The sequence below is a fragment of the Atractosteus spatula genome, chromosome 9 (genome assembly GCF_055471065.1).
Source record: "Atractosteus spatula isolate fAtrSpa1 chromosome 9, fAtrSpa1.hap1, whole genome shotgun sequence".
NCBI lineage: Eukaryota > Metazoa > Chordata > Actinopteri > Semionotiformes > Lepisosteidae > Atractosteus > Atractosteus spatula.
The window spans coordinates 18,286,809-18,304,767 of NC_142714.1; the positions used below are offsets into that span (position 1 = coordinate 18,286,809).

Here is a 17,959-nt window from a genome sequence, read left to right on the forward strand (position 1 = left end):
GAATCATAACATATTGATTATTTAAAATGACAGTGCTGGCCCTTTGAAGGAACACTACATAATAAATGATACAATAATAAAGCTTTACCCATAGTCTGATAGTTGAGTGCTACCATCTGACAGCCAGCATTCCAGAAGGGTTGTGGGTTGTAGTTGGAGGAGTCCATCCTCGTCCCTTTGGGGTAGATCCGACTCATCTGCCTCTTGTTGTATCTGGATTACACTGTATAGAAACTTGCTTTTTCCTTGATTTCAAAATGCATCTGCTTTCTTACTTTTTCACTTTGCAAAATACATTTTTGTCTCTCTACCTTCTGCTTTTATAGCACTTTACTCATACTATATCTCTTGTTTCCTCCCCAAAACGGTTCAATTACCAAAGCACAGTGGACCCTTCTACAAACACCTCACCACACTTAATGACAATATCAATTACATAAATGGTTAAAAAGTATTTCTAAAACTTCAAATGTTTAATAGTACTTTTTTATTTTGCAAACCTGGGGAGGGGGATAATAAGTGCTTGGGTCATCAGCAGTAAAGTGATCTTTGGTCAACGAGTGTGTCAGATGTCAACATCAGACACTCAGCTGATGCTGATCAACAGCATTGAGCCAACATCCACCAATCTCTGTTTCTAATGCAGAGCCATCTTGAGACTTTCCCTGCTGCCTTGGTGGCATTAGTGATAATTATTCTGTTGCTTGCCTGTGTGAGGCCCAATATGCTATATACTGTAGAAGGATTGTTTTGCAAATACCTTACAGCTACCACTCACTGTGATGTCTGTCTGCCCTGCCTGCAACCATCACTGATCAGTCTGTCGTACTTGGTGCTCTTCCTTTCATTCCCTTCCTCCATACAATCTTTACAAGGACCTGTTAGTTACTTCATTGTCTCTACAGTTTAATAACACATTATTACTATTAAGATCCCAAAAAGAAAATATAAAATATGGGTTACAGCAAAAAATAGTTATAATAGATTTCAAATACTTCTGCATTTCTATGCTTGCTGCCTAGCATTCATTTAGAAGCAATATTATTGCTCAATTTTCTTTCAATCAATTATCTTTCATCTTAAATTGATTTTAAATACCCTGTTTTGTTCCACTGTGTCCTGACATTTAGGGCCTACTAGATATCTGCATAAAAGAACTTCAGTTTAGTTTCCTCTTAGCTTAAAGTTATTTTTGAGTGGGTTAAAGGTGGTTACACAAAATATTTATAACAAGTAAGGCAGCATTACAGACTGGAGAAATAGTTTTTGAAAGTTGGGAGTGGATGTACTGTCATGGGGTGTGGGGGGTGCAACTGGTACAAGATAATACAGCCACTTTTTTAGTAATTACTGTTTTCATTATTTACAGTTTTTCATGCCCTCTTTCCACAGGCATTTGTGACTGAGAACTTCATATCCGAAATATATACATATATACCAGCCTAGTACCACAAACCATTTTGCAGCTTACCCTTATACACATGGATATTTCATATTATGACAGTAAATCATCTGCAGGTGGCATTCAGAATGTATAAGAGTACACAAGAATGAAGCCCAGGGTGACATCTGACATGTCTTATACGAAATGAAATACAATTTATTCTATCTACTGTATATAAGATAATCAGTTATCAGGTTTTATAAGCTGCCTTTAGAAACAGAAGGAATAGTTTGGAAAGCATTCAAAAACTATTTAAAAGGATACTCCACAAATTCCACTGGATATTTGGTGAGCAAGTCTCCCCCCTTTGTCTCCACAAAAGAGGAAATTGAATAGCTCTTGTTCTTTTCTAGGGAAAGGACAGAGAGAAGGGGAGACTCTAATAACATTTCAGCTGAGGCCAAAACAAATATACTACTTCCTGCTATGGCTGGTTATTGTGAGAATTATGGAAGCCCTGTGGTACAAACAATATTTGAAAGCCAGACATTAATATGGCAAGAGGAATTCTTCTTTTTCATGGTGTAATGCCCATAGCAACATTTTACTGTGAATTATAGTACATTGTTTCTAAATGCCAATAATCCGCCTGTTAAAGTGACTTCAATGTACTGTATATGACCAATGTCTTTAGATATTTTTTATATTTCTAATTTCTATTCCTTGTAAAAAAAATATTGTCAGGCTTAAGTATTTTTTTGCAGTTTTTTGCATTATATACCATTGAAAAATTTACAAATCTAATTTTGGGTAGGCAGAATGTTGTCCTACAGTATGCATCTTTATCATTCTTTGTCTTTGTATTCATAATTTACTAATACTAATTATATTTAGTTCAATTTCAATTGTTATATTTAAAAACAATTATGTGAAAGCTTGCTTTGAAGCAAACATTTTGTGGAAAGCAACTTCAAATATAATAGGGATAATACAGTATATGGGAATATTCCATTGTTTTCTTTCAGTGAAAATTCAAAGACAATGTTTACGAAGGCATATCACGCAACTTCTGCCCTATCAGACAGAATTTGTAATCCATTGCTTACTTTTGGCATGTTCAAAAGAGATGAATTTATTTGGCTGTATGTAGTTCACCAAAGCTGACATTTCCTCATAGGCGGTTACTTCTTGACCAGCTGTACCCTGAGAAAGATGACAAGTAACTGCTGTTAGTCTCTTATTTCCACAGACACAAGTCTCAGTTTTGAAGACAAAACACATCTGACTCAAGAACTACAGTCAGTCATCCAAATACTAAGAGATGCTATTTGAATGCATAATTTTGCCCCAGGCCTGTATTGTCAGTGAATGAATACAATACAAGCAATGGTAGTGAGGTAGTGGGAGGCTCAATCTTGACACAGACATTTGATCTTCAAGTACTCCCAAAATGTGAACATCAGCTTCTACCAGACCTCATCAGAGTTTTTCATCTTTTCCTCATCTTGCTCATCTTCCTGCTCTTCCTGGTCATCTTGCACATCTTTTGAAGGTTCTTGAACTTCTTTTGGAGGATCTTGTGTGTCTTTTGAAGGATCTTGCCCCTCCACCTCTGAAAAAGAAAAGGATAAAAAATAGTTGTGATTATCCAGCAAGGTAGTGGTGCATCATAAACATTCAGTTTTGATCCAGCTGAAATGAAGGACTATTTGTTAGGAAATGGTCAGTTATCAAAAGAAATGTTTCTTGGCAGTGAATTTCTAGAATTAATAGCTTACCCAGATTTTAACTGTAGATGTAATAGATGTGAAAAGCCACATGAAACCATCAGTTATATCTCAACATGGGAGTTTCTAATTGATTAATGCTTGAAAGTTTGATCTAACACATGCATACAGTAAATCTTCTAAAACACCTGGCTTTACCTGTGAATGCAACACTATTCCAGTATAAAATAACATGACCTTTTAACAGTAAACCTGAAATCCATTCAGGAATAAAACCTCTCAGAGACAAATGGATGCCTTTGTTCCTAAAAGTATAAACACTTTTAATATGAAATTATATCATGACCATGTGTATCTACATCACAGGTAGATACACAAGGGCCAATATATTGTGTTGGTTGGGATACTTTGGGGGGTAGTTGGTCAGCACAGGTGTGTTGACCAAGCACCAGTCCTCTAACGTTATAGAAGTGGGTTTACTTTTATAAAATCATTTTTTTTCTCTGTTCCTTTTTCCATTAGAACTACAATTCTTTTGGCAACTTTCCTTTTCTCCAAGATTACTCCACCCATTCCAGTTCTGGTGTCCAACAGAAGACCTGGAGCTGTGTTTGCCATACCTTTTATACACCAGCCCTCAGCAATAATTGAAAGCAGCCGCGCTAAATCAGACCAGTGAAACAATTTGAAGCCAAGAGCTTCCTGGTACTTGTAGTCCAGCTTATGGGCTTTAGCTGAGAACTAAAATAGATGTAATGTAAAGGGTATACATAGTATAAATCTTTCCATATGCTGAGTCCATAATATACACCTTTTATTACCTTGCCTGTTAAACCCTTGGTTTCTAAACATACCAGAACACGCTTGATTGTCTTGCTCAGGACTATCTTGCTGTTGGTTTGTGCTGGCAGGAGGTTGCTGTTGGTCCTCAGAAGCCGGTTTCTTGACTGTCGCATGGGTGGGTGCCTCTTTGCTGTTCTTCTTGTTCTTGATCAGAATTTTCCCCATCAGTTCTGCAGGGCTTGGTATTTGATGTCCTGGCTTTAGCTATTGCAAAAAAAGGATAAAAGCGCAAAAAGGAACTGTAAAATAAGACGCATGATTGGCACTATCTGCAGAAGTACTTTTCTTGTCCTTTACTTTGAAAAAATGTGATGGTGTTGTCATATCGAAGGACAGAGACCAGGCATGGGAATAATGTACACTGAATGAATACAAAACTTCAATGAGCAGTGATCTTGCGCAGTCGTTTTAAACAGACAAATTAGCTATTTGTCCATGAGGACATTTATATCATAGCAAAAAAACTCAATATGAAGGTAAAGCAAATAGAGGACAATTCAGACAAACATTCCTAAATTAAACATCAGAAAGACACATTTTATGAAAGATAAGCATATATAAATGGAAAGTCTACTTCATCAGCAGCATGCAGGAGATCTTGCCTGATTATAGTATGTCATGATTTATCTTAGTCTCTTTAGCATATGTTTGGATCCCTGTGGCACTCATAGATGGTGTTAAATATGCCTTTTTGTCTTTGAAGCACTTTTTTTTGGTACTGTGCCAAGACTAACTTGGTATTGATCAAGACATGCTGTTCTTCACAAGAATACTTTTCTGTGCTCTGAGTTCAGTCTCAAATGTGTTTTTAGCGACTCTTAAGAGTTGTTTTAGTGTCTCTGAGAACTCTGTTAGAATGCACATGGGAGCATCTTGATTAACATCTGTGATTCACAGGTCTGTTTTCCATTAGCAGAATGACTGTCATGGGAAGATGCCCACAGCCATGATTATCAGCTTGGAAAATATCCTGATTCAAAAGGAGGCCAGTAGTTAACTAGTTAACTGTACAGTACAGTATGTACAGTAGTTGTAATGAATGGCCTAATAGCTAAATGACCCAAAGGTCATTGACCCATCTGGCCCTTCTTAAAAAAAAACTTATTTCTCTTTCACTTTTAATTTAGAAGAAGTCTAGAAGGTTTGATTTAGTCAATGTCTTTGAAGATTTTGAATACCTAAACCAAAACACCTCTGCATCTTCTCTTTTCAGGACTAAAAAGATGGAGCCATTTTAGCGTGTGTATAATTAGGGTAATGCGCCATGCAATATTCACAATGTAATTGCTCTGCAGTTGACATTTTTTCCATTCAGTATAAAATATAAATTTCAGTAAATTATTAAAATACCTTGGTATATTTAATTTGATTAGATTTTTATTTGATTAGTTAGTAGTTAAAGGATCTGATCCAGCCATTTATTGAAAGAAACTAAGGTACAGTATCTGCTTCTACAAGGATGGATAGCTTGTTCCATTCTCCCACAACCCTATGGTTAAAGACTGTTCATTATGAAGAAATCAGCTGAGTTGACTTGTCAATAATTTTGATACTTGTATGAATATTTTTGTAATGTTCTCTGTTCAAGACTAAAATTGTTCGGTTTCTTTAGCATCTCTGTGAAGGGGAGTCTCTTAAGCCCCTGGAACATATCAGTAGCTTATCTCTAGAGTGATTCCAGAGCAGCAATAGTTTTTCTATAAAATGGTGACCAAAACATCATATTCTAAACAAGGCCTTACTGATGCTTTATACAATTTTAACATCACATCCCTTGCTTTTAACTACAGTTTATATCTGAGCATTTTGTTTGCCTGTTTAATTGGTTTCTCACATTGTCTAACATACAGTACAACAATGAGTCTTTACATTAATGTCTGTTAAATAATATTGTTTTTAAATTTTAATTAAAGTAAATTGTAGGATAAAGGAAATGCAAGATTGACAGCTTGTTATAATGAGAGCAAAAAATGCTCTTCAGTGTTGAATTGTTCATTCAGGTTAAAAAATTAATGAAATTCTGAAAAGAAAATAGAGAAAAAGTTGTGAAAGCTTAATGAGTGAAACAGACAGGAGTGGGAAAATGAAAAAAAAAGAGTGCGAAGGTGCACTTTTTGAATTTGCTAAAATATTTATTCCTCTTGACACATGACGGAGACATAATTCCTCCTGAAGTCCTTGGTGTTTTCACTGTATTAATCTAGCACACTTCTTGGTCATGGGGAAACCTTAAACCACTCTCCTAAAATGATATAAGGTATGTTGTTTATTCCTATTTTGTATTAAGTATTTTATAGAGTAAATGATTTCTATTGAAAGGTTTTAACCTTGAGTGCAGGTGTATGGTACATAACTAGTCTCAATTCTGTTAAAATGAAGAAGAAAGGGTGCTTTTTTACTTACTGGGTATTTCTCAAGTGGATCTACAAGCAAAGCATCTCCAAATATTGTCTTGCAGTAATTGGCCATCTTTTCTTGTTGCTTGACCCTAAACAAAAAACATTACGAGCAATCCAGTTGAACAGTTTTTTTTAAGTGAAAATAAAATGATCTTTTCATTCCTGCATTATCTCTTATTGTGTTTGCTGACTTTAAATTGTTTGCATTTAGTTATCTCAATACAGTATAGTGAAAATGGAGTACAAAAGTTGCTCTGGAGCAAAAACCTCTACATACTGTACAGTATCATCATTAAATGTTTAATGTATGGGATTTTGTTGTTTCATTGTTTCATTGAAGATTATTGTTTTTTCAGCCTTATTTCCATTGTTTATTAACCTCAATGTTAAATATATTAAGTTTGTATTTTTAAAAACCTGTAACAACGTTCTGCCTCCAGTTTCTGTCTAAATGCTCATTGTAACTCGCAAAGCCTGAAAACAAAACAGATTGAATGAAGTTCATTCACAACTTAAAAACACAAAAAAACATATTTGTTTAACTCAAAACCTTTCGTTCCTAAGATCTGAAATGAAAAAATGAAAGTTGGAAGTAGAAAGAAAATTTAAGATTTTCTTCAAAATATTGCTTAAACAGTACTATCCTCTACTCAAATACTACAGTACGTAATACTAGTAACATCTTTCATTTTCAATATTTTTATAAGCCCATCAAAGTTTTAAGAAACAAGACAGTTTAATCTTTTTTTTTGGATAGATAATGAGATCATTGTAATAATAAAAAGCGTCTTACGAGTCAACATGGTTCTCAAAAGACAGGATGACAGGATACTTAGAAGTTTTGAATGCGCTCTCTGCAATAGCTTCAATGACGTCCTGCATATACAGTAGGGGGCAGAGCAGAAGGCAAGAACCATTAACCTTTCCAGGATGACCATAGCAGAGTTGCAAGGCAATTAAGCAGAACTCCTATGCTCAGGTGATGGTATCTTTAAAACCACTTAAATTACAACCCCTTAGTTCAAAGTAAGACACACGTATTTGATCTGAGTCTGAGATCTATTGTCAAACATTTCACTGCTCCAAATATGGACAAAAGTGAAGACTGCAGTATATGAAAGTGTTTAAAACTGTGAAAGAAAGTAGGTCTTTACTTAAAGGGTTACGGGCCTGAGGAACAAGTATCGAGATAAAAGTATCTAGAAAATTGACGGAATTCATTTTACATTCTTTTTACCGTGCTCTCAGTGGGAGACTGAAATCAAGGCTTTGAAAGGACAGATGTGCTGCTGTGGCTTGACACTTCACAGAGCTGTAGCTCTCTTTATCTCACAGGACTATTGCCAGTAGAGCCTGAGAGAGCAGTGCTTGTAAGAAACCAGGCCACTGTTCATAAAATCCTCCACTACTTAGCACACTGGTGTAAGTGACATGAGCTGGCTGACCTGTCAGGTACTGTTGTGTCACCGATTTATTTGATTATGTGTTCAACAGTTGTCATAAAGTTCTGCTTTGATCATTTGCTAAGATACACAGTCTTTCCTGATCCAGCTGTACTTATGTTCTTTGCTTTTTGTTTTTTACAATTCATTCCTACAGTAATATTGGAAATGTCTAAACGTTTATTTGAAAGTTTTGGCTAAGCACTTTGTTTTATTCAAGCCCTGGATTTTTGTGCTAGCAATTTCTGTAAATACTGCAAGCCGGGTAATTTTACCTGGAAACATCAAAAAAACATTTCTGTTGCAGTCATTTAAAATTCATTTTGGATAGACATGGGCAGTTACACTAAGTCTTCGCGTGCAGGCGTTATGACATTTTTGAGATATATATATATATTGTTTCATAAGAAATAATTAAAGTTAATGTAAAGTGCTTGTGGGAGTGATGACAATGTTGACAGAAAAAAAAAACCTATGAATATCTATTTTTTTCTCCAGCACGTTAAGTACGTTGGAGGTACTGTGTACTGCCTACTTTGAATAAAGAGACACAACTTTTTATTTTCCTATATTTTCATTTTAACATAGTGTGTTGTCTTCTCAATTGTGTGCTACAGTGGCTATCATTACCTACTGTATCTCTACTGGATTTATATGCTGGTATCTTTCTAAGACCATTCAAAGTGTGTTCTGTTAAAAGCTTAATATTGTGATGTTGTATTCAAATTTCAATTGTTAGGTGACATCAGAATATTTATTCCAACAGTTAATTATCCACCTTTTCAGGTATCTACCCACTGGAGCTTGATATAAAATGGAATTCCTATTGGACAATAAGATGTCTACATTTACTCAGCACTCCTTAACTCCTGGAGCCGCTCCCTAGCTTTATTACTGACATGGTTTGTAGTTTTATTAATTGGATTTTCTCGGTTGATCCTGCACACCTTGAAGAGGATTTCTGTGGTCATGGTGAATCCATGGGTGATGATTGGCTCTTCATCAGGTGGTTTTCCCTTCCAGCAGTCGAGCTCCAGACAGCGACAACCCGCCAGGAGACACTGTCGGTACATCTCTGGGGAGGACACCCCTGAAAACTGGCCCGCTGCGCCCCAAAAAGAAATGCATCTTCAGTTCAGACACAGTACCTTCAATTTAAGAACACTGGGTGTGCTGTGAAATCATTCTTAGGTTAAAAGCCTAAGAGAACAACTTCTAAAGCAATCTAGTCTAGTGCAAAACTTTCCAAATATTCTTAATAGTGATTAAAACCCTTAACTCATGATTATAATAAAGTGAAATATATCTCCTTTTATACTTATGCTTTGTTTCCTAATGTTTTTTCTACGTTAAGCTTTGAATTTCCCACCAAGGAAATGGAGATAAAACTTTGCTCTAAGTTACAGATTGTTACTTGTTAACACCTTTCCATTCTTAGACACCACAGACATTAAAGATATGAAACTACTCCATGCATACAAGGCAAATAGCAAGAAGATGTGTATTAGTGGCTGAATGAATTGGCTTCATCACTCTGTTCATCTCCCAACTAATAGCTGATATGTGGTGGTGCACTACGGCTGCCGTCGCATCATCCAGGTGGGGCTGCCCATTGGTTGTGGTGGAGGGGAGTCCCTATTAACTTTAAAGCGCTTGGAATGGAGTGTCCAGAAAATGATAATTATTATTATAATATATGATTATTACTTTTAACATGAGTACTGTCCAAACTAATCTGTGTATTAAAAATCAAAGACCATTTTCAATCTGGGACAATAAAGGATGTATAGATGCAGAACTTCTTCACAATCCCACAGTCATAAGCCAGTCCTTGTGACCTTTTATGTTGATACTACTAACCCCATTCTCAGAAAATGGCAGAATTTCTCATTTTCTTACTGTTTCTTACCTGTGAGGTAAGTATTGTGTGAGGATTTTACAAAGTAGTGAGGCAGAGGTTGCATCATATCCTGCCAAATGCCAAGCTTGTCCGGAGTAACAGTGGATGTTTCAGGCCCAGTCAAGTAATACAACAGCCCTTCTGGAGAGATCTGGCCTGTAAAATAAAAATGCACAATAAGCTTTACAACATCCCTATCATAAATGGAATTATAGCCCAGAATGTTGTTTTCTAGTTTTGACATCTGACAACATTCATGACAACATCTGACAACATTCCTTCAGCATTGCTATTTAATCTCATTACTGTAGAGAATGTTGATTTTCACATAGACAAACTATTTGTGAAAGTGAATAAATATATAATAATTATTAAATATATTTAATGCATATATTAAATATATTTATACAGACATAAATGTATATATAGAGACATAAATATATAATAGTACTGTATAAGTACAGACTAATTATATAATCTAATTACATAAGTACACAAGAATATATATGATTTCTCAGACAACGTACAAGGATGTTTACCTATTCAGCAGTTCCGCTTCACAGTTATATTCTATAGTTTTACCAGTAATATACCGGTAAACTAAGTCCTAAAATATGCAAATACGACTGAATAAGATTGTCTGTTTCAAAACACTGGAACAAGACTTTTAACTGATACAATTTTACATTATTTAAATTAATTATGGGATATTAATTTTTCTATAAAAAAGAGGTTTCACTTTGACCAGGTAATTTCTTGTGATATATTTTTTGTAGAACAAGCTCTGTTTATAAATTGGAATATTTAAACGCAAATCATTAATTGCAAATCATCTCCTACTGTATATTTATTCTTAAAATTGATTGTTTTACAAATTTAACTAACGAAAATAAAAAAAAAACAATTCTTACATAACGGAAATGCTCAAGTAGTATTAGAAGTCATATATGAAACATTAAATTGTAAGTGTGTAAAAGAAAGAAACACTACCTGCAACAGAGCAGGGGTCTGTGTTGTTTGTGCCTCTCACCTCTGTTTGCATTTGATGAAGTAGGCTCATACTTCTCAATCAGGTTCTTGACCTGTTCAGGCTTTATCAGGGGAAAAAGGGTCTCATTGAGTCGTGAGTCACGCTGCTTCTCATTGATGAATTTAGTGAAGTTCTCCTTTGTCATGTAAGGCTTTGCCTTGGCAGAACTGCAGAACAATTAACAATTCTTACAACAGACAATCTAAGACAATCTACAGTACCTGTATTATGATTATAAAGTAGAAGTGTTGTTATTCTACAAAAGATTAAAGTGAAACAGTTTTGGCAACTAAGAAGAATGTTCAAAAATGACTTTGGAGGAACAGGTGCCATAGGCAATATTGCTTTAAATAGTTCTAGGGAGCTGAAATATGGCAATTTGGAACAGATTACATCACAGATATAAACTAAGTCTTTTATTTATTATTAAGTTAAATAAAACGAATAAAAAGTTAATATAAAGATTGCTAATATTCATGTTTTACACTGACTCACACACATTATTAATAAAGGCTTTTTTCCTAGATCACTAAACACAGATTTGATATGAGAAATATGAGATCTTGCAGAAGAACCAAAATGCAAAGTAAAGGAAACCTACTAAGATGTGAATATTTCATAAATTTCTGGTCTGGGACAGAGGTTCATCAGGAATGACTTGAAGGCAGTTTCAGTGAAGACATCTGGCTTCATTGTGTCACCCTTAAAAAAACAAAGAAAACAGAAATATTGATTACAAATTTATAAATATAGTTTATGTGATTTTATTTTTGTAGCCTTTATTTTAGACATTTGATTGCTAATGCACTGTATCTTGAATGTACAGACTATACTGTACATCTTTAAAATAATTACTGAACTCAACGTATCAGTGTACATTTAAAACAATAACATAAGCTTTGTATTCTGACATTCTTTTCAGAATCACATACAGTTGAATTTTAACACTAAAGTAAAGTTTTCAAAAATGGCATAAGAAGATAAATCCCTTATAGATAAATCTCAATTTAAGAATGGCTGTGGTTAAAAGGGCATAACATATTTCACCTTCCCTTTAGGGAGATGGGCTGCAGCTAAAGCAGCTTCTATTCTCTTCTTGTCTGCAGGAAACATCTTATAAATACTGAAAAAGAAAAACACAGGTCAAGCAATATCAATGTCTTACAAATACAGTATACAAAATGGCATGGAAATTATGACATGGCTGAGTCATACTGTAAACATGCTTTGGGAAATTTAACTGTAGCAGCAATGCACTGTCTGGAAAATCCTACACAAACGAAGTTCCTTGGAATAAAAATAAAGGCTTGCAATCTTTGATGTAAAGCAGAATGTTGAAACTTTAAAGACATTAGACAAATAAGATTAAATTCAATTTTCTTTCTCTTTTCTGGTTTTCAGATCTACTGTATACTTCTGATGTCAGGCTAAACTATTGTCCAAATCTTAAACATAAAATATATGAAAATACCTGATGGTTTCTTAAAAAATCTTATTTAACCAATTCAAACATCACTTACGTTTTCACAGGTATCTTGCCATCCTTATTTCTCTGCAAAGAGATACGGACATATCTACAAGGATAAGGAATGAAGAAGCAGTATAAGCAAATGTAAAGAGCTGAGAGATCCGTAATTAAAAGTCATGGCAACATTGACATCTAAGTGGCTACTTCAGCATTTTGAAGCCTGTGCAATGCATTTGTATCGCATTATTCCCCAAACTTTGCTCAAATATTCTTTTAGATTCTTTTGTGTAAAAGGATTGGAATTTTTAGTAGTCAATTAATTTAAGTGTTTTATAGAATTACACATGTGCAATACAAACTGTTTAGGTTCATCTAAAGGTCTTTAAACATAACATACATTTTAAGAAAGGTAATGATAATTAAAAATAAAATACCACTGTTTCAATGGAGTGCTGAAATGGATGATAAAAAGTCAACTTCAAATAAGCCTTTAACCAATACTCTGTCCTAAAATTGAATTAATTTAATTATTATTATGAGATTTACAAGTGGTGGCACAGTGATTGTATTGCTGCCTTGCTACTGTATGCTTGGGCCATGTGTTCAGACTCCCTGCAAACCTGTATTGCATAAAGCTGTTAAATAATGATGGATCAATATGCACAAGTCTTCTAAGTAGAAATTGAATACATTTCTAATCACTAAAATAATAATCTTGAAGAGGTTTCCACAGAACTTTTAATATATCAGCTTGGATAAATATGAAAGAACCCTACTGTATATACTGTACTGTAGTGACACAAAAAGAATTGCTTAAAATGGCTTCATTGTTCCACAGCACTGCTCGTCAAGTCATTGGGCCACATGGAAATTGTGTTTTCAGTTCTCTTTAGCTTGGAATTAGGAAAACTAACATCTTAATTGAACCGATCCATTCGTCCCTAGGTTAAAGCATGCCATTATTTAAAGAGAATTAAAAAACCATTGGACTATGGCCCTCCAGAGTTAACATTCAGGACAGGGAACATTAATTCTTAACTTTGCAAGCTATGTGTTACATCACAGCACAGAAGAATTGTACACATTTGTCCTCAAAAGACCATATCTTTGGCATAGAAAATCTAAAATGTGTGGGACACCCCTTTTCATTCATTCCACACTAGTGCTTTGCAAGATGGACATCTGAGCTATAGTTTTATTATTGTTTTTCATAGCTCTCTCTCTCTTTCCTAGCATTAATCCCGCATCAGCAGGGTCCGCTTGTCGGCACACCAGTCTCCATTTGGTGGTTTGAACCAAATCTTTGAGCTGACGTTGCCATTAACTGCGACTGAGAAATACTCCAACCGGCGCGTCGCTCCGCCTGCCGTCGGAGGGGGGGGGGGGGAACAAAGTAATGTAGCCAATTCATAGAGGGGGATTTTAGGAAGCATGGGAAATTTGCCCTACTCTTTTCGAGAAACATCCTGGGATTTTTAATGACTACAGAGAGTCAGGACCTCGGTTTTACGTCTCATCCGAAGGACGGCGCTTATTTACAGTATAGTGTCCCCGTCACTATACTGGGGCATTAGGACCCACCTGGACCGCAGGGTGAGCGCCCCCTGCTGGCCTCACTATTTTTAGCTCAATCTTTTGAAAGATTATCAAAAATCTCAACAAAAGGATTTACAAAGTAGGTATTTTTTAAAGAAATATACTCACACTTTCTCCAGAAAGACCTGTCTGCAAGCATTGATCCTCACAGGGTTGTAAGCAATGGCGAGAACATCCTCTGCCCAGTTCTGCAGCAAGCAATTAGATAATTACTGTATAGAACACACTGCACCATATGGGGTACAGTACAGATAAAAAGTTGCAGACATACAGTGCAAGCAAAAGATGTTTTATATACTATATTAAACTTCATACCAAGGCTTAGAGCATAGCACAGAGATGAGACAACACATGAATATGATTAACTCCAGTTACCCATAAGTAAAATGTTAATTTTTCAAATTCAATTTTAATGTTAACTTTACAGGATGTATAATTATGGATTACAACACATTTTGGATTTGAAGGCATGAAAACCTGAAAACCCGGAGACACTGAATTTCTTGCTCCAATATATATAGGTTGTGTTTAATTTATTTCACTTTTCACACCAGTGATACTTCCTGTTTGATTTTAGACTTGTCGCTCATGTAACACTCGGATGACAAGATTATGAAAACGAGAAGATAATAAAAGCTTTTGAATTTAGACACCTTCAGAAACAAATTTTGTCTGAGAGTGAACTCGGGGAATAGAATTTCTAGTTGCAAATTTGGGTAAACTCTCAAGGTCAGTAATCCCTCGGCAAGGTAATACTTTTCCACAAGAGGGCCTCAGACACACTGATCCTTAGCAATGGATCAAAGCAAAAGCAACAAAGAAAGCAAGTCATGTACAGTACTGTAGCATTACTGTTAAAGTGAGCCAAAGGTTATACATTAGATAAGACAAAAACCAGGCTGCGAGACAGATAACAGCACAGCTCAGTAATAACTATAGAGGATATGCAGACAATGAGCTCTATTTTAATCAGTCATTGTCTGCATTCTCAATAGTGCCAGCCCTTCATTTTATTAAGACTTTTTCATCATAACATTAAAATGGAAACTTGTTTCAGAACCCTGTTTAAGAGAGTGTATTGTGCAGAATCAAAATGTCAGCTTTGTTGTATTCTAAAGTATTTTTTAATGCTGTTGAACCCCAAACATTCACAGATTGTTCTCATTTAAGTGTTATACATTTTTTATATCTCTCTATCTATTGTAAAATCAAAGAGACACGTTGATGACACCTTGGATTTTAATTTTACTTTTACCACCTGATTCCTGGTTTATTCTTCAAACTCAAAAGGTGCATTTTATTAAGAATTCATACACTGAAGCAGATGTACTGTATAGTACTTGTTTCAGGAAATATTCACTTTGAATCATCAAATGCTTTAAAATCTTAATTTAAAAATTATACTGGGAGCAATGAATTTCTATTTAATACCATTAATTTAATCATCTTGCTATTGAATCGGACCTCCATCAATCCAATTTAATATGCCTTTAAATTTCAACACATGGATTTAAAGGCACAGAGTGTGGTTTCCAGGTTACTGCACTGCATTACAATCACTGCCAAAAATTTTCAGTGGTGTTGCCAAATGTTTGTGTCTGTAATAAAAGGAATTTGATTGCCCATTAATATTTACTTTAACATGACATCATAATTAGACGATCCCTGGGGTATAGATGTGTTTACAAGGCTAAATCTTGACTGAAATACAGCTGTTTATCATTAAAATGACATAGCAAAGGTACACGAAAACAGGTCCTGGAAATGAACATTTGTTTATATGACATAAGTGAGCTAATTTTTTCATTAACAGATACTTGCACTTTAATTTAAAAAGACTGAAAAATAATCTCTCTGAAGCTTTAAAAGCATATAAACAGATGAGAAGAAAATAAAACAAGAAGCACTACTGAACTGATAGTGGATATGTACTAATAACATATTACCTGGGGTATATTTTCCTTGTATGCAAAGAAGTTGTGATATGTCAGGTTCACCATGTCTAGGCCTGTAACTATAGTTAGTGTTTTTGCAAGGTGATGGCTGTCAGGAAAATCCAAGTTGAAGACATTGCGGACCTTCGGGTTCTGTTGGGTAAAAAGAAAAACTTCTGGTTGAACAATAGGTCTGAATGAGCATTGTTAACACAAATACATACTATACCTGTACATGCCTGATACAAGTCTCAAAGCAAAACAAAAAAATAATAGTGAAAAAAACATAGCAAGAAACTATTCCATAACCTGACCCAACTTTGTTGATTACTGTATCTGCATTGCAGGTGAATTTAATCATATAGTTTTAATGAATGCTGCTTTATGCCTTCTAACTACAAATTAAGCTGTTATAATTATAATTACAGAGTGAAAGTATATTGTTTTGTTCTGATAACCAGAACCAGGAAAATAAACTTCAGTGAGGCCTGAATGACATTTTTTTTGTAATTAGAACTGAGCATTTAACATGATACTCGGGATGAGGTTTTTCAAAGAATTAACGCATGAAAGATTGAAGCTTTGAAGGGGATGACAGATAATCTGCTTCTTAACAACTACAGGTGAAAATTTCAGTAAATACAATTTAAAAAAAATTAAAATAGAGACAAGAAATGAATCTGAGCACGTATTTCATTGGTGTTATGGGATCCTGGCTTTTCCAAATTCCAGGTTTCCAGAACTTTCTAGGGCTTATATTCCTGGTGCTGAAAGAAGTTATGGTTATGGTGGGAAGTTGCTGCTGACATGGCCAGGTGTTATTGTACCTGTAGTTACACTGAACCTTTTCCACTGTTATATGATTTTGGCAAGGAGAATCTTTTAGGGTGAGGAACATGTGTTGCTGTTTTTGTTTTCAATTCATGATGCTTGGAAAATTGAAAATAGAACTTTTACTTGAAAAAGAAAAAAGAAACGATAAAGGGAAATCTCTGCGTGGCACTGGTCAAATACTTGCAGAGAGGCATTCACTTTGTGGCTGCGCTCGGTTTGCATCTAAGGTCACGAACTTCCTTTGTTTCGCTCAGAGACCTCAGGATGGAGGATGGCTCTCTTTATTTAAGGCTTATGATTTCCATGCCTCGGACATTTGCAAGGGTGAGGTTAAACAAAGCAGGCAAACGACTGACTGCATGCAAAATTAAAAGTAAAAAGAAAAAAATTCTGGACTATGAGGTTCAGAAAAGCACATTATGCTAAAAGGACTTTTCCACTCACCAAAGGTAATTTAATATTTATTTTAAATGAAAATAAATAACTTTTAACCATGAATAAAATGTTTAGATATTAGGGGTCTACAGCCTTGGCCCTGGAGAGCCATAGTTATGTATTGTAGGTCATATACTGTAGGTACCTGTAACTTTATAGAGTCTGTCCACCCAAGATCTGGAAAGCTTGATAATTCCTCAATTAAAAAACTGATTGATCCAATTAAATTATTCAAGGCTTAGGGAGAATAAAACCAGAAGATACTGTGCAATAGTTCCAGATCCAATAGGACCAGAGTTGCAGGCCCTGATTATGTGAAAAAAGGAGAATTTAAAGCATTTTCCAATGCATACACATTGTGAAAAGATAGGGGCAATCATTAGAATTGTTCTGTAGATTGTTCTCAGAGTATCATGGAAAGTGAGGACTGAGAATCAATTTACAGTAGCTGTCTGCCCCTCAATGGTTGTCACTCATCAGACTTTAAAACATGATTTTTTTTCAAAACCTGTTCTCTCAGCTATCTTTTGGTTAGGAGTAAATATAATTAATGCTAAGGAAAAAAGATACGGCTATTGATTATTAAAACAATAGTAAATACTGGAGAAATAGAACAACATCTTTAAAAATATATAGCACTGCAGCCTGCAATGGTAACATAAGAAACAGAGAAAAACTCTATGATACAGACTCTACTTTAATTCTTCTTCTATTTTAAGCATTTACTCACAATTATCATTGCACAACAATGTTCTTTGTAAGATATTTGCTACCAACCTCTTTTGTTTGAAATGAAGAGATTCCACAAAAAAGTATGAAAGTACTGACACTTTGTTTAAACAAGCTTGCTTTACTATAATACCTACTGTATGCATTCATAGTTTAAGAACAAGCAAAGCACTATGGATAAACAAAACAAAATAACTCCTTCTTTTAAAGAACAATATATATTCAGTTTTGAAGCATA

General features: G+C 34.9%; 1 protein-coding gene across 1 annotated transcript in view; it reads right to left on the minus strand.

Annotated features, from left to right (window-relative positions):
- plcb2 (phospholipase C, beta 2) overlaps positions 1 to 17,959 on the minus strand; it is a 37,424-nt gene that overhangs the window by 11,942 nt on the left and 7,523 nt on the right. The window contains exons 4-18 of the mRNA XM_088925219.1: positions 15,736 to 15,876; positions 13,898 to 13,977; positions 12,246 to 12,299; positions 11,773 to 11,848; positions 11,327 to 11,427; positions 10,726 to 10,892; positions 9,705 to 9,851; positions 8,743 to 8,900; positions 7,147 to 7,229; positions 6,358 to 6,442; positions 3,966 to 4,158; positions 2,860 to 2,960; positions 2,491 to 2,587; positions 1,709 to 1,793; positions 89 to 213 (exon numbers count right to left, since the gene is read on the minus strand). Coding sequence (XP_088781345.1) covers positions 89 to 213; positions 1,709 to 1,793; positions 2,491 to 2,587; positions 2,860 to 2,960; positions 3,966 to 4,158; positions 6,358 to 6,442; positions 7,147 to 7,229; positions 8,743 to 8,900; positions 9,705 to 9,851; positions 10,726 to 10,892; positions 11,327 to 11,427; positions 11,773 to 11,848; positions 12,246 to 12,299; positions 13,898 to 13,977; positions 15,736 to 15,876 — 1,693 coding nt within the window. The remainder of the gene's footprint in view (positions 1 to 88; positions 214 to 1,708; positions 1,794 to 2,490; positions 2,588 to 2,859; positions 2,961 to 3,965; positions 4,159 to 6,357; positions 6,443 to 7,146; positions 7,230 to 8,742; positions 8,901 to 9,704; positions 9,852 to 10,725; positions 10,893 to 11,326; positions 11,428 to 11,772; positions 11,849 to 12,245; positions 12,300 to 13,897; positions 13,978 to 15,735; positions 15,877 to 17,959) is intronic.